This window comes from Tursiops truncatus, chromosome 1, assembly GCF_011762595.2.
Source record: "Tursiops truncatus isolate mTurTru1 chromosome 1, mTurTru1.mat.Y, whole genome shotgun sequence".
NCBI lineage: Eukaryota > Metazoa > Chordata > Mammalia > Artiodactyla > Delphinidae > Tursiops > Tursiops truncatus.
In genome coordinates this window covers 141,156,437-141,179,255 of record NC_047034.1, presented here as the reverse complement: position 1 = coordinate 141,179,255, position 22,819 = coordinate 141,156,437, and the positions used below count along the sequence as shown (strand labels likewise).

General features: G+C 43.1%; 1 protein-coding gene across 3 annotated transcripts in view; it reads right to left on the bottom strand.

Moving 5' to 3' along the window:
• LOC101316272 (calreticulin-like) overlaps positions 1 to 22,631 on the bottom strand; it is a 33,541-nt gene extending 10,910 nt beyond the window's left edge. The window contains exons 1-7 of one of the 3 annotated variants that reach the window (XM_073789886.1): positions 18,459 to 22,631; positions 17,943 to 18,108; positions 13,871 to 13,971; positions 13,568 to 13,638; positions 10,158 to 10,318; positions 7,007 to 7,101; positions 5,562 to 5,771 (exon numbers count right to left, since the gene is read on the bottom strand). In XM_073789886.1, the coding sequence (XP_073645987.1) occupies positions 5,562 to 5,771; positions 7,007 to 7,101; positions 10,158 to 10,318; positions 13,568 to 13,587 (486 nt within the window). In that variant the 5' untranslated portion in view covers positions 13,588 to 13,638; positions 13,871 to 13,971; positions 17,943 to 18,108; positions 18,459 to 22,631. Of the gene's footprint in view, positions 1 to 5,561; positions 5,772 to 7,006; positions 7,102 to 10,157; positions 12,528 to 13,567; positions 13,639 to 13,870; positions 14,543 to 17,942; positions 18,109 to 18,458 lie in introns of those variants that run through there. The other 2 variants (XM_073789887.1, XM_073789885.1) reach the window with 2 other exon arrangements.
• Positions 22,632 to 22,819: the final 188 nt, after the last annotated feature.

Below are 22,819 nucleotides of genomic sequence, written 5' to 3'. Positions count from 1 at the left end.
GGTGAGAGAATTCCAGCCCATCTCTATGCTGAGAGTCTCTAGGTTTTTCCAGTGAGGTGCAGGGGCCCTGTGATAAACTGGATGTGTTGGTTTGGCTGAGTGGGTAGGGTGGAGTAGGACTTGGGAGTGCCAGACCCAACTAGAACTTAAAAGGAAAGGATGCCTGCAAGGATGATGTCAGCATTGTACAGAACTGTATCACAAGACAAAAAAAAAAAAAAAAAAAGAGATAATGCTGGAGTTTCAGAAATGTAGTCTCTCAGGATTTGTCCCAGACCTGCTGGATCAGAATCTGCATTTTATTAAGATCTGAGTGATTCATACGCATGTTAAAGTTTGAGAAACACTCCTTCAGCATGGTTTAAATTCTCAAATAGAAAGGTTTGCCTACTTGAGGAGGAAGATAGAACTCAGAGCAATTAGTGTCAAATAATTTTTAAATTTTGTATATGAACAAAGAAACTGTTTAAAGCGTGTGCCTTAATGTTTTCAGTGGGAAAAAAAACCCAATGCATTTTAAGGAAACAATCAGATTAGGCATATTAATATGACCACATATTTTTTCAAGATGTAGAAAGTTCCTATTATTTATTAAAAAGGGACAACTGAAAAAAAAAGAGATAACAATGGGAATTGGTACAAACTGTATCCACATTCTTCAGATAAAAAAGGAACAAAAGAAGGACATATGTCTCTCTTCTTCCTTCTCTCCTGAACCCCTACTATGCACATGGTAATTTACATACATCATCTCCTTATACTTGTGTGCTGGCCTCACTGAGCCAGGAAAACAAGAAAGTCAAAATAAATAAATAAACCAAGAAAGCTTCAAATTGGGAGTGTCTGTTCAAGAGACCTTTAGCAGCCTTGAACTGTAGAAATCACTGGTCAGAGACAGAGATTTCACTGGCTGTAGAACATTCCAGGATACACCCAAGGACAAGTGGCTGCAGTTTCTAGAGACTCTATTGTACGGTGGGTGTAATCAGTAAACAAGGACTTTACGGGCTGACAGACCTTTGAATCCTGTCTCTCCCATGCACTAGCTGTGTGCTCTTGGGCACATCATGTGACATTTCTGATTCTCAATTCTCTCAAACATAATACAGGGTAATAATAAGGGATATTAATGCTCACTTCCCCTTCCTCTCCAAGGGAATTCCAACACTATGTATTGATAGGTTGCAGTTTCCAAGAGGTCTCCTGGGCTAAAGCTTTCACTCTGAGGCAGGCACTTGAGGTGCCCTCTTTCTCCTGATCTGGGAAAGAATACTCGCATTTTCAACATCAGGTCTCATTGGAAGAAAACAACTCTGTGAAGGCCTGAGTACCTGAGCCCTCCTCTCTTCCTTCAAATCAGAGCCAGGAAAGGTAACTGGCAGAGAAGAGGGAGGCTAGGTCAGGATTTGTCATCATGGCTGGGACAATCAGTCCCAACATCTATCTGGGGATTTTAATATTTCAAAGATTTACCACATCTCTGATTCCCTTTTATTTCCAGAACTACCCCAAGATTTACATAGGACCGGCCTAGCAGTATAAAGTATTGGAACACTGAATCTAGCCTCAGAAAGGCCTGCATTCAAATTCCAGCTTTTCTGCTTACCAGATGTGTCTTCAGGCAAGTTAGCTAACTTTGCTGAACATCAGTTTTCACATTTAGAAGTAGGAGATTTCATAGTGAGAGTTAAATGGCACTTGCAAAGTCTCTGAAATAGTGCTTGGTACATGGTAGAGACTCAATAAATTTTAGCTATTATAATTATTAGGATGAATATAATTAATCCCATTTTAAAGAGGAACAGTTTGAGGTTTAGAAAGGTCAAGACTCACTCAAGTTTTGTAATTTCCAGCCTGGAGCTCTTTCTACTTTGTGGAACCTTTAGAGGGACTGTTCTTCCCTGGCTCTGAGCCCAGAGAGATTTACCCGCCAAAGGTCCAGGCCAAGGACACTAATGTTATAATAGTGACAAATGGTTGGGTCGGGCTTATATTCAGGGTTGTCTATTTCTGGATGAATCCACTCCCCCTGGTAACTGAGATTGTGAATGATCCGAGGTTTACATTGTCCCTGAGCAAAGCACCAAAGAGTGAACACGGCATTAGTATTTTTCCATTCTTCTCATGCAATCAGAAAGATTAATCAATTAGGCATAAGGATTCAGAGCAGGATTCCTTGAGCTTCTCTCCCTTTCTTTGAGCTAATGCACAAGACTCTTCCAGGTTCCCCTTTCTTTTTTTTTTTTTAAAGAAGATGTTGGGAGTAGGAGTTTATTAATTAATTAATTAATTTTTGCTGTGTTGGGTCTTTGTTTCTGTGCGAGGGCTTTCTCTAGTTGTGGCAAGCGGGGTCCACTCTTCATCGCAGTGCGCGGGCCTCTCACTAACGCGGCCTCTCTTGTTGCGGAGCACAGGCTCCAGACACGCAGGCTCAGTAGTTGTGGCTCACGGGCCCAGCCGCTCCGCAGCATGTGGGATCCTCCCAGACCAGGGCTCGAACCCGTGTCCCCTGCATTAGCAGGCAGATTCTCAACCACTGAGCCACCAGGGAAGCCCCCAGGTTCCCCCTTTTTACCCAGAGGGCTATGAACAAGGTAGCAGAGACCCATTCTGAGCCTGGTCCCAGCTCTCTGCATAAGTTTGTTCATGATGTTAAGAAAATGTAGCTTCACAGGGAACCACCATCTAAGGACTCTGGACTTGGGGCCATTCTCTTCCTGGTGTGCAGTGTAGGAAACTGTGACCAAATAAAACAATGTTTGTTTCAGTCAGTATTATCTCTGGAGCATTTGATAGTTGATTCCTTTAGTTCCCTCTCATTTCTGACATGAGGTCAGGACTTAGCCCTTAAAAAGAAGTTCCCCCACCCTCCCCCAACATGCCTGGCTCATTCATGTCCTACCCTTCCCCTTTCTGGACCACTTCTGAGACTTCCGGTTCCTGACCCCAGACCCATTTCCTGTTTTGATCATGTTCCTTTGACTGATTTCCACCACTCCGGACAAATCCCTTGCCTAGGGCTCCCTGGACCTCTGCCTCCCAGCATCAACCTTGACCACCTTCTCCCAGATAGGCACAGCCCTGAGAACACGGCCCAAATGAGGCTACAGTGTTATGGAGAAGGGGAAAGGAGGAAGATGACCACAGGATCTCAGAGTTTCTGTTCTATAGATTAAAATTTACATCTCTTCTCTTTTATTTCTCATACCGATTGGCAGGAGAGACCCCCTCACCTTATACTTCAGGTTTGGTATCAGGGGCCCTTCCCACCCCCATTCATTGCCTCATTCCAGTCATCTGGCTTCCGGGTCTGGGATGTATTCGAAGTCTTCCCAGTCCTAAAACAAAATTTTCCTCCATGAGTGCAGATGGGTGGGCCGGTATGAAACTGGGGTACAGAGTACAGTAGGGTTGGACCTGGCGCCCTACCCCTGCCGCTCTCCTGTCCTCACTCCTATGAAAGCCCAGCTCAGGGCTCTGCAAACAAATCCAAAACATACAGCAGAGAAAAAGCCTTTAAGCAACTCCAGTGCCTCCTCATATTCTCTATCCTTCTGACCTTGACTACTTTAATCGCAAATAAGATGGGAATTTCCCTTATCCTTGCCCTCTCCGTTCCCCAGTTATGTGCCCCGATTGTCAGAACAAGTCTTCTAGCCTGTGTCCCTCTTCCTGAAGGCCTCTCTTAGTGACCTGCATTGTATCCCAGCATGTTCCCAGATCTGTATCAGTCCTCCCTTGTACCCCAGGTCCCTTCTATTTCCTAAGACAGAGCTCCAAGTCATGGCCTGTCCTAATGTTCATATTTCTTCTGCTCTGGAGCCTCCAAAGTTTTGCTCTATCTACCTGGCAGTTCACCTTGGTGCTGATCACTTCCCAGACTTACTAAAGGCTTTGCTGCCAAGCCCACTAGACTCACAGTCATTCAGTAGCATGAAGTTCCCTAGTTCCTGGGATGCCTCAGCTGTTTTGTGGTTCCTGAGACATTAACAGTCAGCATCCTCTCCTGGGGGCTATAGAATTGATAGAGCCCAGCCTATCTAAGTAGTCTCCACCTTCTCCGGGTCTACTCAACAGGGAGCATAGAGGCCTGGAGCCTCTCCCCTCTCCCCCAGGCCTTGATCCAACCCTGACTACATCAGGTGCATGGTCCACACCAGGAGGGAGAGTCTATGGTTAGTCTTGCTGCCCTGAGCCTGCCTGCTGGGTCTGGAAGTAAACTAGTCCCTAATTCTCCCAGGGTGCTGAAGATCCAGACACTGCTTGATCATCTGCCTTAATTCTCTGACTACACCTCCCTCCCCCTGGGTTTGGAGCCCATTGAATCTCCCTACACATGGCTGAGCCACTGCCCACCTCTCTACAGGCCTCTCCTTACAGAATGGATTCCAGTTGCTGGGTGCCATGCTGCTCCTTGCTGAACCCTGAGCATCTCCTCTGCATGAGGGTGAATCTGCTGTGACCTCAGGAGCAGCAGCCCAGCAGGTGAGGCCCTCCATGACCTGGCTCCAACAGACCATTCCAACTCATCTTCCATCACTCTCCACCTTGAACTTTATGCTCCTAAAATACTAAACTGCTGCTTGCAGTTCTTTACATAACCATGTTACTTTCCACTTGACTGATGTGCCTTCACTCCTGCTGTTCTCAGGGTCTGGAATATTTTTCCTCCAACTCAATTTCCCTTGCTGTAATGAATGTACTGTTTGACATTCAGTACATGATTAACACATAAATGCCATGTATTAAGAACTTATTATGTACCAGGCATTAATTAGCTCATTTAATCATCACAACAACCTTCACATATAGGTATTATAATAATCCCTGTTTGTGAAATTTCACAGCAGTTATATTCCTTGCCCAAGGTCTAACTGCTTATAGGTGGGGTTTCGCAGTTAGTAAATGGTGGAGCTCGGATACAAACCATATCTGTCTGACACCAAAGTCTATTTTTCCAATCCCTAGGTTAACCAAATCACTGAAGCATACCTCCTCCTTCCCAGAACACCACCTGCACCCCAACTCAGCCTGAGTTAGGAGCCTGTTTGGGGCTCCCACAGGATTTGGCTTTCCTGACTCTCACCATTAATTACACAGTGTGACCTGCATCTATGTACTTGTCTGTATCCCTCACTAGATTCTGAGTCCCAGGAGGATTCTCAGTCCCTGGATTGTTCTATTCACAGTTGTATCCAGTACAGCTTTCCAGTGAATGATAATGAATCAGTGAGTATGTTCCACATGTTTCCCATATCAATAACTTTGGAATCAAAGAGATTCAGGTTCAAATGTTGGTTCTAATGTATGTGTGCCTGGGCAAGTCACTTCATTTTTAAGCATCACTTTCCTTGTCCTCATAGAGGCTGCTAGCAGGGGCAGTAAATCCTCAATAAACGTGAGGTGCTTCCCTCTTCCCTCCATGCCTCTCTGGATACCAATATTTAGCTGGACACCTCCTTGAGGGAAAGATGCTCCCCGTTTCTGCTCCATTGTTCCTAGCTTCCTTTGCCCATCCCCACAGCTAAGATCCCCTCCTGCTTCCCATCGAAACACCTCACCTCAGGTTTCTTATCTTCAGGATCCTCTGTTTGTAGGCGTTCATCCCATTTCCTTGGTTTCCGGGTATAGGGGGCTTTTATCTTCCTGGGAGGCAAGAAGTCCCAGTCGTCCTCCAGGTCCCCAGCTGCTACTTGCTGGTTGTCAATTTTGACCTCATAAGTAGCATCGGGGCGAATGATCAGAGTGTACAGGTGAGTGTCTTTATTGATCTAGAAAGGGAACGAGGAATATTTCAGTCCCCTGTTGGACCTCAAGCATTAAAATCACCATCTAAAACAGGCCCTCAGTTCCTGAATGCCACTTCCCACATGGTCACAAACACACTTTACCACATCCCTCATCCCATTTCTCTGGTTAACCCAAAAGAGACTTTGGGTCTCATTCTCCTGAGTACACACTCCTCTGGTCTCACCTAGTTCCCATCCTTCCCTTCATCACAGCTCTGGTCATTCTTTGATTTTGTCTGTCTTTCTGTCTGTCCCACTAGACTCTGAGCTTCTCAACTGCAGGGGTCGTTTCTGACTCATCTGTTGTATCTGCAGGTCCCAGCACAATGTCTACCCTGAGCTGGATCCCAGGGAGTCCCTGTATGCACAGTCCTGCTAGGGAAGGACTTTGCCCCAAACACAAGTTCTCCAATGACCCAGGACCTAGGGTCTTCTCTAGACTCAGTCTCTGCCTCTCCCCTGTGCTCTACTTGTGCCAAACTTCTTGCGGTGCTACTCTTTCTCAAGTCTCCTTGACTTTTCTCATGTGATTACCTCTTCTAGTAGCTCAATCCTCCCTAAAATTGTCACCTTCCTTTACAAGACCAATTCATGCTCATCATTCAAAACTCAGCACAGTAGAAACCTTCTTTGTGCTTCTCTGAAGCATTTCCTAAGGCACCAGGTTGGGGTCTCCTCTGTGCTCTCACAGACCCTAATCAGACTAGGTAGTCATTCTCCTTTGCTTGACTCTTACCTTTACTGGACTCTGAGTTTTGAGAGATTAGAAGCCATGCCTGGCTCACCCTATCCCCAGCCCAAGGCCCAGCACAGAGATGGCATTCAGTGATTTCCTGTTGAGTGGCTGATGAAATCCAGCTATTATCCTCCAGCCAACCTAGATCTCTCTAACCCTGATGTTACTAAGGTAAACTCACCACCCATTTCTAAGTCCAGCACGCCCCACCTCCCCCGTCTCTTCCAATATCTAGCAGTGGGGAAGTGGGCCATGGCAAGCATTGTTCCAAGAGATAAGCTTACATGACTTCCTAGGCTTTCAGACGAATTGCTTTTATGTGAAATCCTGTAATTTACAGCACTTCTCTGGGTCTATTTTCTAATCTGCAAAATGGAGATGATAGTACTTAATTTACAGGGGTGTTGTAAGGATTAAATGAGATAACAAATGCAAAATGGTTATCCTTCCCCCTAGGCTGAAGACCAGCCCTCACACTCACCCTGGGTTTGATGGTCTTGTTGTTCTCATGGTATCTCCCTTGATAATGAGGGATGACTTGTACTTTGTTGTTGCCAAAGCCACAGATGTCAGGGCCTGGAAATTAAATCCCAATACATGAATTTACATCACTTTTAGGCAGTTTGCCTGTTTTGTGGCTAAGACAGACATAGCAGGAAAGAGACAGCACACACAAATTTAGGATTATTTGAGGATAATTTAATAAAGGGACTATTTTAATTCTTCGTTTTGTTTCGGGTTTTTTCTGTTTTTGTTCTTTGTTTGTTTGTTTTTGTTTTTGTTTTTGGCCACACCATGAGGCATTCGAGATCTTAGTTCCCCAATGAGGTATCGAACCTGTGTAAAGGGACTGTTGTAAATGGTGGGGGCAGGACATTGAGAAAATATAAGGAATAATGCTATGCTCCAGGCTATTCCCACTCCTAAGCTTGAAGGGGCTAGGAGAAGGGGCAGTTACCAAAGCCCAGAAAAAAAAGGAGTTCAGTAGAGAGGGCAGCCAGGAGATAAGCTGTGACCTTCAGTCAAGGGACACAACTCTCCTCCCTCCCTGTGATCTTCTGCCAGGATTCCATTGACCAAACCCAACTGGAAGCCCCTCCTGTGCCGGGCACTTAATACCACGTCATTTAATTCTCACAAGGAGGTATTACTATCTCCACTTTTAGTTGGGAAAATTGTGGCCCAGAAAAGTTAAGCAACTTGCAGAAGTTCAAACAGCTAATAAGTCACATTGCTGGGCTTTAAACCCAAGCCTAACTAGAAACAGAGCCTGGGGCTCTTCATTGTGAAAGCTTTAGAGGAAACTGTTGATTTGTGAGTCCAGAGAGCTTAACCTGGAAAAGGCCCAAGAATAGGGGTTTTTTTAAAAATATAAATTTAGTTATTTATTTATTTTTATTTATTTTTGGCTGCATTGGGTCTTCGTTGCTGCACGCGGGCTTTCTCTAGTTGCAGCGACGGGGGCTACTCTTCATTGCAGTGCGCCGGCTTCTCACTGTGGTGGCTTCTCTTGTTGCAGACCATGGGTTCTAGGCACATGGGCTTAAGTAGTTGTGGCACATGGGCTCAGTAGCGTGGCTCGCTGGCTCTAGAGCGCAGGCTCAGTAGTTGTGGCACACGGGCTTAGTTGCTCTGAGGCATGTGGGATCTTCCCAGACAGGGGCTCAGACCTGTGTCCCCTGCATTGGCCGGTGGATTCTTAACCACCGTGCCACCAGGAAGGTCTCACCAAGAATAGGTTTTAACCTAGTTTTTCTACCTAATTTCCCATGCTATTGCTCTCTGACTATCCTAAATATGTTCCTGCATGCACCACACACACACACACACACACACACACACACACACACTCAGTGTGCTCTAGCTACACTGGTCTCATCGTTTTCCTACTTGCATTTGAATTTCGTGTCTCTGAGCTTTTGTACACACAGTTTCCTATGCCCAAATTACATTTCCTCTCTCTCCTTTTCTGCTTATTAAAATCTAACTCATTCTTCAAAGAATAATTAATATCTTCTCCAAAATGCCCCCAGGTGGACATGTCATCTTTTGTGATCTCATAACTCCTCATCAATACCTTTTTAAAAATATGTCTTCATTCTGCCTTTTAAAAAATGATTCATATGCCTGTGCCCACACCAAGCAGAAGGCAAAAGGGTAGAGTAGAAAAAGCCCAGGCTTTACAGCCAGACAGACTGGGTTCAAAATCTGACTTCCGACTTGCTCATCTTGGGCAAATTTCTTGCCTTTGTTTTCTCATCTGTAAAATGGAGATGATAATAGCCCAAACTTGTTGGGTTGTTTGAGCATCAAGTAAACAATATTCATTTGAAAGGGAAAAAAAATCACATTTAAAAAATCCTATTTCCAATTTCCCTACTACAACTACCATGTACATTACAGATATAAGCGCCTTGTGAGAAGTGTAGATTCTGAAAAAAATAGAGATGGGCAGACTCATGTTTTAGACCCCCATAGTGCTTTATTGGTCTACCTAAGAAAGGGATTGAAAAATAAGAAAGAGGGTTTCCATGGTGACGCAGTGGTTGAGGGTCCCCCTGCCGATGCAGGGGACACGGGTTCGTGCCCTGGTCTGGGAGGATCCCACATGCCGTGGAGCGGCTGGGCCCGTGGGCCATGGCTGCTGAGCCTGCGCGTCTGGAGCCTGTGCTCCGCAGCGGGAGAGGCCACAACAGTGAGAGGCCCGCGTATCGCAAAAAAAAAAGAAAAATAAGAAAGAGGTTGAAAGATAAGAAAGAGAGTTGAGGGAGAAGGGATTCAGACAGAAAAAGGATGAAGAGGAGGATTTTGGCGAGGGCAAGAGAGAGATCTGGAGCTCCCTGGGAAAAGAAAAAGTATCTAGAGAGAATTTTAAGGAAATGTTGGTTTATGATGTGTAGTTTAACCCTTTCCTCTGAATTTGCAAAAACCTTCAGTAAAATCCACATTCTTCACCAATGATTTGGGAGTTGGATTAGTTGCCGTTGTTTCTTGTTTTTTTAAATATCAACCACGTTGAAACTGAGCTAAGTAAGAGCTGGACTGCCCCAAGGAGGGCCAGTATACTGAGGTTACAGATGCAACACTGGATGCACTACAGATGTTGGATAAAGGTGATTTCCCTAACCTTCTGTGCCTTTCTCTCCCTGAGGGCAGGAACCTCCTTCAGAGCACAAAGCCTTATTGTAATAGGTACATTTGAGGGTATCTACACAGTTTCTGATCCCTTTCTCTTTCTCTTAGAAATGGAAAGTGTCTCTCTGTACTGTAGCCTTGTTAATACCATGTGACTCTTCACCTCTATATTAACATTTAGGTTTAGAGTTGCTTTTCTCAGGTCTTCTAAGAGTCTTACCACAGAGGGAGGTGGAGCTATCACATTAGAAATTTCCTGTTCCAAAGAATATGAAAAAGAATGTGTATGTTAGTATGTGTATGTGTGTATAAAAACTGTATATATATATAACTGAATCATTTTGCTGTACAACAGAAATTAACACATGGTAAATCAACTATACTTCAATACAATAAATTTTTTAAAAAATAAATTTCCATCTGAGCCTTTTCTACAACTACAGTGGCTCTCATTAAGACCTCACAGGGCTGACAGCGACTGCTATCAGAGAGCTTACCAAACATGATGTAATACTCGGATTCTGAATGCATATCCTCCTGGTTCAGGGTGTCAGGAAAGAGTTTCACGAACCCACCACCGCAATGGATGCCTTGCTTGTGTTTTACTGAAAACTGAACCACCAAGGTCTCGTTCTCATTGCTGAATGGCTTCTTGTACCTGGTGGAGAGGGGCATAAAACTTGGCATCTTTACTGGTCTGGAGACCTGAGAGCAGAGAGCACAGAATCTCTAGATTTAAATACCCTAAGAGCAGTCAGAGAAACCTAGCACTTGGTCTCACCAATCTCTGCTACATTCTTACCTACTGCATGCCGTCCTGGTGACGTCCTGGATGCTTTACACACATAATCTTATTCAAGCCTCAGAGCAACCCTGCAAAATTGGTACTATCTATCTTCACTTTTACAAATTAGGAGTCTGAGTCACGGGGAGGTGAAGTGACCTGCCTAGGGCCACAAGGCTGGTAAGGAGCTAAACTGGGATATTTTTTTAATGCACCCACTTTATTTTTTTTTAATATTTATTTATTTATTCATATATTTGGCTGTACCGGGTCTTTGTCATGGCACAGGGGATCTTCGTTTCCTCATGTGAGATCTTCGTTGCAGCACAAGGGATCTTAAGTTGTGGCATGTGTGATCTTTTAGTTGTGGCAGGCGAACTCTTAGTTGCAGCATGTGGGATCTAGTTCCCTGACTAGGTATCGAACCAGGGCCGCTGCATTGGGACCACGGAATCTTAGCCACTGGATCACCAGCCACTGGGATTTTTTTATGACATGTTTGACTGATTCTTTCTTTCCCTTATACCATACTGTCTCTGATTTTCGAGAGATACTTAAATACTATTCTGAAGCTTTACAAAACAAGCTCTGTTTCTATTAAGACCCCATGGGTGGCCAGAATCAGGCTCTGTCGTGCACAACTGCTGTGGTAGGAAGAGGCCCAGCACAGACTCTTAGAATAAGTAATAATTGTTGCTAACATTTGTTGAACACTTCCTCTTTACCAGGCAATATGTTTCATTCATGTGTATTACTACTCTTAATCCTCATAAAAACCCTATGAGGTGGGCCCTACTAATATCTCCACTTTATCATGAAATCATTGAGGCTATTTCACTTGTCCAGAATCACACAACCAGTCTATCTAATTCCAGAGCCCCCCAACCCGAGACTTTATCTCCTCGTCCAGAGAATATCAGAGCTGTAAGGGGTCTTAGAGCCTTTCTAGTCTAACTACATTACTTTACAGGTGACAAAACTAAGACCCAGAGAGGGAAAGTTACTTATCTAAGATCATATAGTCACAAGTGACAGACACACAAGCCAAATGTCCAGACTTCCAGGCTAGTGGGCTTTTCATTATTTTAAGCTGCTGCCCAGCTTTCTGGTTATGACTCTGTCACTTTAATTCTCTGAGTCTTAGCTTCCTCATCAGCAAAATGTGGATAATTAATCATACCCCAGAGGGTTCCCGTGAAAATTAAATGGGTAAGAGATGTGAGCAGCACTTTGTAAACTGTCAATATAAAATGCAAGGGACTATCATTATTCATGCTTGGTTAGGGTCCTTCCTTCATGATCCCACAGCTCTTTGTAATTCGTTGGGTCACATTATGTTGCAATTAAGTTTATTTCAGTCTCTTTGAATAATTTTTAAGCTCCTGAAGAGCAGGGGCATCTTTAATATAAAGATCTAAGGGGAATTCCCTGGCAGTCCAGTGGTTAGGACTCTGTGCATTTACTGCCAAGGGCTTGGGTTCGATCCCTGGTCAGGGAACTAAGATCCCACAAGCCACGTGGCATGGCGGAAAAAAAAAAAAAAAGATCTGGCATAGAGGAAATGCTCAATAAATATGCATTAAGTTGCTCAGAAGGATCACAGGTGCTGATTCAGATGTCTCTTGAGCATTTATTGCACACCAGGCTCTGTGCTTTAAGCACTTTCATGTCTAATATTACATTAGGAGCTGTCTATATTTTAAAGAGCATGCTTATTTCCCCAAAGACCTCAAGGGAGGCTAGAATAGCCAGAGAAGACTTCATGGAGGGAGGAGTGGGCACAAAGGAAAGAGCACTGAACCCACAAGTAGAAAACCAAGTCTGGAATTTCCACTCTACCAAACTTAGCTGTGTAACCATGTGATTTCCCCACACACACACGGATGCCCCGGAGCCTCGTTTGTACCCAGAACCCTTTTAGAAAACCAGGAGGTACCTAATGAACCTGAGTAGGATGAGGTGTGGGGAGCAACAACCAAGAAATCAAACTGAGAGTAGAGGACTTCCCTGGTGTTGCAGTGGTTAAGAATCTGCCTGTCAATGCAGGGGACACGGGTTCAAGCCCTGGTCTGGGAAGATCCCACATGCCGCGAAGCAACTAAGCCCATGTGCCACAACTACTGAGCCTGTGCTCTAGAGCCTGCGAGCCACAACTACTGAGCCCATGTGCCACAACTAGTGAAGCCTGTGCGCCTAGGACCAGCGGTCGGCAACAAAAGAAGCCACCACAATGAGAAGCCCGAGCACCGCAAGGAAGAGTAGCCCCCGCTCACCGCAACTAGAGAAAGCCCGTGGGCAGCAACGAAGACCCAGTGCAGCCAATAATTAATTAATTAATTTTAAAAACAAACAAACAAACAAACTGAGAGTAGGTGGGCCGCTGTGCAGACTGAGCCCTCAGAAGAGTCATTCAGACAGCCTCCAGTTCTCTTCTCCTCGGGAAACAATTTTCCAGAGTGGATTTAAATGAGACTTTAAATGTTCAAGCCAATTCGTAATTCTCCTCTTTACTAAACATGAAAATGAGATTCATAACAGTAGCCAGGAGAAAGAAGATGGGAAATCACTCCAGAGGACAATCAATGGATTCTATTTATAGGACAGAAGCTTCCTCAGACAAAAAACCATTGCCTAGAGCTCCTCCTTCCCTCCTAATAATTATTTGGCTCTTACAGCAGCCCTGTCTAATGAACATGGCAAATGATGACTATTATCTCCATCTAATATCAAGGCTAAGATAAATGAAAAGTCTTGCCTAAATTATGCGGCCAGCAAGTCATAGTTCTAGGTCTGTCTGCTCAGTTCTCTATTGTAGCAGGTAGCTCCAGGGGAGAGCAGTATTTGGGGGTTACATAGTGCTTTCCCCTGTTTCGAGTGCAGAGTGTTAAATTCAAAAAATCCTAGGGTTGGGGAAAGCAGTATGGTCCGGGGTAATGAACACAGTCCTGGAGTCAGACCTAGAATCAGGTCTCAGCCCCACCTCTTGCCAGCTGTGAATATAGACTTGGGCAAATTATTCAACTTCTCTGAGGCCCCCTGAAAAATTGGGAACATAATAGTAACCATCTCATGAAGTTATTAGGAAGATTAACGGGGATAATGTGTCTAAGAACTTTTAAATACCTGTTACTCAACAAATACATTATTATTTCTGTGGAGACTTCATTCTTCACATTCTACTACTTCTTTTTATTCTAAGAAAGAGAAGTGAACTGGTAATCACAAATAAAAACAGTTGTATAAAAGTCAGAACTTTCCCAGTAAATTAGTATGTTCTTTTTTTTTTTTGACATCTTTATTGGAGTATAATTGCTTTACAATGGTGTGTTAGTTTCTGCTGTATAACAAAGTGAATCAGCTATACGTATACATATATCCCCATATCTCCTCCCTCTTGCAAGTATGTTCTTAAATTGTAGTAATTACCTTTACCCTATGCTTTGTCTCTGTAAAATTTTCCTGCAGTGAGCTGAAATTTGCCATAATCCAGCTGATGTTTAGATTCAACCCATCTTTTTTCCATCCATCTATGGAGTTAAGAAGAAAAGCAACATATAAAAATGGTTTGTGTTTTTTTAAAGACAATGAAATACAGCCAAGGCTGATCAAGTCTTATGGGAACAGTAACGGGATATCAAAAGGTAACTCTGAACTACTATATAGCACAGGGAACTATACTCAATACTTTCCACTAACCTATAAAGGAAAAGAATTTGAAAAAATATATATGTAGGTACAACTGAATCATTGTGCTGTACGCCTGAGACTAACACGACATTGTAAATCAACTATACTTCAATAAAATAAAATTAAAAGTAAAATAAAATATATTACTCCAGTATTCCTGAAATCCCCCTCACTATCTGATGCCTGAACCCCACCATTTATGCACTACCATATTAGTGTTCCATTAATGCTCTAACCCACCCTCCCCTATGAAAGTGAAATCCTGAAAACCACTACAGGAATGTTTGTTTGAAAGGCGTGAGACACTCTCATAAAAGTTGATGGAAAATACGGTTGGGGGCCTGAGCCCCTATACATATTTATGTTTAGTAAAATAAAATAATAAAATTAGCTTACCAGGTAAAGAGATTAGCAATATCATTTTATACTTCTTGAATTAGTAATGATGATATTGAACAATCAATTTCCATTTACCCTTTTTTATTGCTTAAACTTTTTAGGCTCTCCTCTGCAGTTTCAAGGAGAGGGTGATAAATTTGTTTTGCTTTGGCATAGATGGCATATAGACAAAGAGGCATTCTTTTTGGGACCTGGCACTCCATCCAAACATTCAGTGCCTCTCTGATTTTATGCCTCAGAGTTGCTGACTCCCACTTCCTGGACCCACCACAGTCCCAGAGTCATGGGGCAATTTGGCAGCTTGCGATGGAAGAGGCCTTGAGGGTAGCCTTTATTTTGTCTCCTCCCTGCAGCTGAATTTCTCTTTCTCAAATCCGACTACCCAATATCTAGGGTTATTGCCTTAGCTCTGCCCATGAAAACCCCATATCAATATACCTCTAATAACGCCACCCTGAGTTGGCTCTGTTCACTCCTATTACTCAAGTCTAACAACGAATGACCTCCCTTCCTGAGGCCCAGGGGCTTGCTTTCTCTTGTCTTCCCCTGTCACTCCCAAGATCTTCGTGTTACACAGGCCAGAACGTCTCAGTGACGACCTCACCCATCACTCCTGAGGGAGGGGCCCCAGGAGATTCTTCCTGCCTCAAGTCGCTGTGGCTTGAATGAAATGGATCCTGCTTCCCTGACCATAGTTGACGCAATGAAGGGTAAGAATTGATGTCAAAGTCGAAAGATTTGTTATTATGTGTTAGACCCTTGTGTGGCTCCCTGAAAATTTCCCCTCATTTACTCCCATGGATAACGCTTTAAGATAGATATTATTAGTTCCATTTTGCATCTAGTAAGTGGTTCACCTGAGATTTGAACCCAAATCTGTTTGATTTCAAATACTGCCTCTTCTCTGGAAGGAGAGGGGGATGCAGGGAAAAGTGTTATGAAGAGAAAAAGCTTGTGTAATCATAATAATAGCTACTGCTTAGCAACTACATGTCAGGCATTGTGCAGAGGACCTTACATGCATTATCTCATTGTAGTCCAAAAATAGCTCTGTGACAAATGTCCTATTTTTTCCCGCATTCAAAAGATGAGGAGAGTGGAACTCTGAAACTTGTCCAAGAACAAAGTTTGTAAGTTAGATGAGTAAAGCAGGCTTGGACCCAGGGCTCTGCAACATCAAAATCCGTGCTCTTGATCCCTATACTATACGGCTTCCCATGAAGTCATGTGTGTGAAAAGTCCTTTATAACCTAAAGAGTGTACAGCAAATGTAAGAATCAACCATAGTACTTTACAGTTTGTAATTAATAAAGTTATTTGTGTATAGTTTGAGTAATGTCTGTCTTCCCCACCAGACTGAGAAGTTTCATAACTATTTTACTAACCCTTGTGTCCCAGTTTCTAGCACAGAGTAAATCACCAAAACATTTGCTGAATGACTGAATGGATGCATGGTCATGCCTTTTGCCTATGCCATAGATTCTCAGCCTTACAAATGGATTGACTCATTTATTAATCCACTTGACAAATGTTAATTGAGCCTGGCATGCATGTTGAAACAGTTTACAGCTTTCACCTTGAACTTTATGGTAGGAGAGGGTAGAACAGAACTCAGAACTTCTTATCACTAATCATTTTTTCTGGGTGAACAGTACTGATGCTAATCTAACTTGCCACAGTTTAAGATGTCCTCAAATAAGGAGCCTTTCTTGTTAGGAGAATAATGTCACCTGGTTAATAAAGTTCCATTTTAATGTTTTATACTTTTCCTCTTAACATCATAACATCTTAACATCATAAAAGGCTCAAGCCAGAACGACCCTTCGTGGTCACTAACCTGACCTCCTTGTATTGTGTATAGAGAAAATGAAGCCAAGAGAAGGAAGCAACTTGCTCATGGACACAGTTGCCAGTTACAGAGCTGAGACTAGAGCTCAGTTCTACTGTACTCTGGTCCTGGGCTCATTACTCCTTCATTCAACAAATATTTCTTTAGTATTCATTTTATGCCAGGCACCAGGGGCACAGACTTGAATCTGACCATGTCCCTCCAGGGACCTACGAGCTTCAGGGAGCTCAGAGTCTGAAAAGACAGACAAGTAAACAATTACAATACAGTGTGGTAAGGGGAGTGATAGAGGGACACACAGGACAGTGAAATTCAGAAAAGCACTGACTGCCCTCCAGAGTCAGGGTAGATTTCAGAGAAGGCATGCCTGAAGAAGAACTGAAAAAGGAGAAAAGGTAGGAGTGGGTGTTCCAAACAGAATGCCTTGCATGTGGAAAGGCCCTGAGGCATGAAACAGCATGGTGTTTCAAGGGAAATGCAAGCAGTACTGTATGGTTTTGCAGGGCAGAGGGGCCAGATCAAGGAGAGCTCTTATTAATTGAGAGCAAGAGAGCAGTGTATTTACCAAGATTGGATGCTACCACCTTTTTTTCCTTGTTAAATCTTTCCTTCAAACTGTTCAAATATCTGTATGTCCCCAGAGATCCATCCAACAAAAAATAACAGGTGTTTGGGTGTTCCCACATCTAGCCGATAAATACACATAATCACAGCCACATCTGTAAAGATGCAGAACCAAGGAGGCCAACTAACAATGATTCTTCTGTCAAATGAACTCATTTCCAAAATGTACCTCCCAGGATGCCTGGCTTGTGGTGTAGTGCAAATCAGAAGACTGGGCTAGGGCCTCATCTCTTCCACTAGCTTCAGCAGGATCTTTAGCCTCTCTGAGACTCAGTTTATTCATCTATAGAAAGGTTTTACTTACCTCATAGTTTCTGGGAGAATTAAATGAAACAGCATGCAACACATGTGTCAGGCACATCGTAAGTGCTCAATAAGTACTACTTGAAGCCGAATCTGTATATGTGCATATGTATACAAAGATACATAATATCAAAGGTAAAGAGAGAAATATTTGTAGCCTTGAAGATAAAAGTTGTGCCTTCCCCAGCACCTAGTCCTGAACCCGGAACAGAATATGTCCTTTAGAAAATGCTTGCATAATTAGATAAAAATACATATTTGCCACATTTATTCAACATCATCAGATTATATTTTGCAAAGGAGAATTTTCTAGATAAACTAAAGCTTACCTCTTCAGGTACAAAATTTTGTCTACCATTTTCAATGGAAAAGTTTTGTAGACATTATAGAAGACCCTGACCCATTATGTAGAGAATCCTAAACAAAATTTTAAGTTTCTTGAAGACTCAAGCTCTGTACTAGGCTGTAATGTACAGCAGAAGTGTGAGTTTGTTTTGAAATTTTTCTGTCTCCGATGTTCCCGTTCAGCTGTGAGCACTCACTTCTCCCTGAGGTCAGTGTGTTTGCCTCTAGCAATCTACCCAGCTCTTGTGAAACCGGTGGACCCACGTCCCACTTACCTGCCTGCCAACTTACCTGTTCACTTCCTTTCCTTTCTTTCTGTCTACCAGTCTAACTGCATGTCTGCCACATAGACCATAGTCACTCAGATATTTATCAACTAGTAAGAAGCCTTATGGGGTGGTGAATAGCACTGGATAATAATCCTGGGTCAATCACTTTTCTGAATCTGTGTTCTCATCTGTAAATAAGGATTATATTTAAACTCTTTAAGGAAAGGAACACTGTGCACATAGTAGGTACTCAATAAAAGTTTGTTGAATGATAGATTGGCATGAGGACCAAATAAATTAAGATAATAGTAATAATTATTATTAATTAATATCAGGATGATGATTAATAATAACTATTAAAATTATTTTTTTTGCTGTCATTGAATGGGCACTGTAGTGGGCCCTCCGTTCATTTTGTAAGCTGTCATTTCTAATCAACTATACCCTAAGAAGCAGATAGCCAAGTTTACTAAGAAAGTGAACATTAAACAAGAGGCCATATGTTTGAACTATGATAGAATTAAAGTCCTTCACTTACATTTTTGCAGAGAACCTATACTGTGCCAGTGTGAGTGCTAGACGCCAGGGTACAAACAAGACATAATCCCTCAAAGAGCTCAGGGTCTAAACAGAGAGACAGACAAATAAATCATCTGCTTTTCTTATTTTATTTTTCTTGGATTTTCAAAGTAAATAATTTATTGTAGAAGATGTAGAAAGACCAGAGGAAGCAAATATGCAGTAAAAATATCCATCATCTACCTCCCAAGATGACCATTGTCAACATTTTGCTATATTTCCCTCCAGCCTTTTTTTTTTTCTTTTCTGTATGTTAACAACGGCTCCTGCTCTCACCTCCACATCCCTGCAGCCTCTGGAGAGATCCTTGCCATCAGTTTGTACTTGAGACCTGGAAAGGCCAGCTGGATCAGGCCTCTTGGGTTTGGGCATCTGTCCAGGGTGATTCTTCCTCAGGCCCAGCATGTCCAAGTATCCACAATCCACAGATGGTCCCAATAGCTTATCAGTCATAAGCCTGAGCAGCAGGCTGTTCCCCAGCCCTGCTGGGCTGTCCTCAGCAAGTCTGAGCCAGCTGGGCACAGAGGTCCTTTGTCTCAGAATGTCTCTTCAGCCAAGTTTTCATGGTCAAGTCTGAGAACTGACAGAATTAACATTCACACACACGCGTGCGCACACACACACACACACACACCCCTTGTGACTTCTGCATCATTCAGTTCCTCATCTGAATTCCGGTTTCTTTCTGTCTGATTTTGTACTTTGACAATGGCCTTTGCTGTCACCATTAGCTCTCCCCCTCACACCTGTTTATGTCACTAATTCAATGATTCTCCAATTCAATCAACGACAATTCCTGCATATTTTAATGTGCCCTTTTTTTAATGCGAAGTCTGAGATTCCAAAAGCTCATGTTGTCCCTGAGGCCACTGGTATGATTACCTGCTGGTCACCTGACACTTGGCAGCTTGCATAAGTGGCCAGTGCATCCTTTATGGAGGTAAGAGACCTGGGTTCAACAAAATCTCTGCCGCTGACTCACTGCGTGACTTTGGGAAAACCACCTCTCCTCTCTAGGTCTCAGTTTTCCCATCTGTACAATGAGAGGATTGAATTCTAAAAACCCTCTAGTTGCCAAGTTGCAATGTGGCCTGGAATAGTCTGAGAAAACAGCAGAAAGAAAGGAGCCTGACCCAAGCTCTGCCACAAACCCATAAATGGTCCTGCCATGTCATATCCTCTCTCTGGACCTCAGTTTTCCCATCTGTAAATGGGGAGAAGGAGGCCATTTGGAGCTAGATGAGCATTCAGAGCCCTTTCAGTTCTGACATTCAAAGAATCTAAGCTTTACCTTTCTTGGGGTTGCTAGGCACTACTTAAAATGTGAGCTAGAGGGCTTCCCTGGTGGCGCAGTTGTTGAGAGTCCGCCTGCCGATGCAGGGGACATGGGTTTGTGCTCCGGTCCAGGAAGATCCCACATGCCGTGGAGTGGCTGGGCCCGTGAGCCATGGCCGCTGAGCCTGCGTGTCCGGAGCCTGTGCTCCGCAGCAGGAGAGGCCGCAGCAGTGAGGGGCCCGCGTACCGAAAAAAAAAAAAAAAAATGTGAGCTAGAAGGCCTTCAAGTACCAGATTCATGGGAGGCAGTGGGGTGGGGAGAAGGAGTAATGTGAGAAAAATCAGCTTTGATATCACACAGTCCTGGGTTCAAATCCTGACTTTGCCATTTAAGAGCTGTGTGACCTCAGACAAATTACGCAGTGTTTCTGAGCTTCAGTTATACTGTTTGTAGACTGGAAAAATAATTACTTTACAGAGTGGAGGTGAGAACTGGAGTGTGTAAAGCATCATGCCTAGTGAGTAAAACTATGCTTAATAAAGGTTACCTAAGGCATCAAATACAGTTTAGCTGTAAAAGCTAGAGTTCAAAAGGAGGAAATTCAGTTCCAGAAAGAAATGGAAAGAACAGTTCTCTTCATTTTTAATAGTTTTTAATTAAAAGAGTAACACAGGTTCATTGTAGAAAATAAAGTAAAAAAAAAAAGTCATCTGAAATTCCATTATTTACCATTTACATTTTGGTATATCTTCATCTATTCCTTTCCTCTATGCACAAATATATTTTACATAGTGACAATATATGCCTTATATGTAGTTTTGTACCTCTTACAACTAAGCTTAGATCATAAACACTTCCCCATGACATTAAGAACTTGCCAAACGTTATATGGCTGTATCATACTTCACTTCATTGGGCCCCTGCTGATGGATATTTAGGTTTGTCTCTGAATGTTTCCAATTATTAATAACATACCCCATCTCCAGTGACCTTCCATCCATTCCAGTTTAGCCATCTGCCCCTGCATTCACACCTTGGACCTTATTGTGACCAGAAACTGCTCCACCTCTGAAATCTCAAACCCAAACTCCCCGCTCCATGATTGTGGCTTTCTATCCTCCAAACTCTCACGCTCTGTTACTCAAAGTACACCTGTTCTTTGATCTCCTCCATTTTTTTTCCAGTCAACTGTCTCCTTCCTATCTAATTCTCAGAGTCCTTCCTTCTTCCCTCCCTCCCTCCATCCTTCTTTCCACAGAATTTTATGAGCATTTTCTATGAGCCGGGCACTGTACCAAGTGCAGGGGTTGTAAAGTTGATAGAGATGTGGATCCATCACCTTGCTCACTCCTCTCGACCATTTGCCTTTCTGCTCACTCCTCCCCTGCCCATTTGCCTTTCTGCAAAAGCCCCACTGTGTCATCCAAACCTTCCACCTTCACTTTCCCTTTGCATCCCAAATTACCTACTTGAGCCCTACATGACTTCCTCTCTCAGCCGGGATTCTCCAAAACATAGCCCACAGCCGTCCAGTTCATTTCCCAGGCAGCCTTCCATCCCCACCACTCTGGGTCGTGAAATGGTCTCTTAACTGCAAAATGCAATGAATGCTTTCCAGTTTGCCTATTTGGCCTCCAAACCACTTTTTTTTTTTTTTTTTTTTTTTTCCAAACCACTTTTGACACTAGCTGTGTAAACTTGGGAGGGTCACTCAACCTCTTTGAACCTCAGTTTCCTCATCAGTGAAAGAGAGATATCATCTTTCTGACAGAACTGTTGAGAGATTCAATAAAATAAGGTATAAAGAAAAAAATCCACTGGTACACAATAAGCATTCCTCAAAGATTAAGTTCTGACTCACTGCATTTGGTTTCCTGGGTCCCTGACAACCAGGAAGTGTTTGCCTTGGCTAGTATGAGTATTCTGATCTCTCGAAAGAGTCATTTCCCGGTGCAATTCATTAATTCATTCAAAAATAATTGAGTATCTGCTATGTGCTTGTTCTGCGGGCTACAGATACAGCAATGAACACAACAGAGAAGCACTGTGTTCTCAGGAAGTGAATCTAATAGCGAGGAGAAAAAGACAATGAATAAACATGTAAACAAGAAATGCATCGAACAGTGAAAAGTATTCCGAAAAATTAAGCATGCAAATGTTCATGAGGGAACTTTCAGGGGTGATGGAAATGTTCTATATATTACTTGTGGTGGTGGTCACACAGGTGTTTATATTTTTCAAAATTCAGTGAATGATACACTTCAAATGGGTGCATTTTATGTATATACATTATATCTCAAAAAGGTTGATTTAAAAAAATTAAATCATACAAAGGGATAGATATGTATATGGGGGGATAATTTTTGATAGAGTGAACAAGAAAAGCCCCTCCGACATTTAAGGAGACATTTAAGCAGAAACCGGAATGATGAGAAGGAGTAAACCACGTGAAGATCTGAGAGAATATTCCAGGCAGAAATCACAGCAAGTGCAAAGGCCTTGAGATGGGACTGAGCCTGGAGTGTCTGAGAAACAGCAAGAAAGAACAGCCACTGCGGCTAGAATGTAATGAAGAAGCAGGAGATAAGATTGGAGAGACAGGCAGGGATCAGATCACAGAGGTTCTTGTAGGTCAAGGTGAGAAGCCTGGATGTTATTTTAAATCTAATAGAAAGACAGTGGTGGGGGCTTCCCTGGTGGCGCAGTGGTTGAGAGTCTGCCTGCCAATGCAGGGGACACGGGTTCGTGCCCCGGTCCGGGAAGATCCCACATGCCGCGGAGCGGCTAGGCCCGTGAGCCATGGCTGCTGAGCCTGCACGTCCGGAGCCCGTGTTCCGCAACAGAAGAGGCCACAACAGTGAGAGGCCCGCCCGCGTACCACCAAAAAAAAAAAAAAAAAAAAAAAAAAAAAAAAAAACGGGAAAGACAGTGGTGGTTTTTAAGTTCCAGAATGCTACAATCTGATTTATATTTCAAAAGGAGCATTCTGAAATTTAGATGAGAAGAGACTATGGAGTAGCCGGAACAGAAGCATACAGGACACT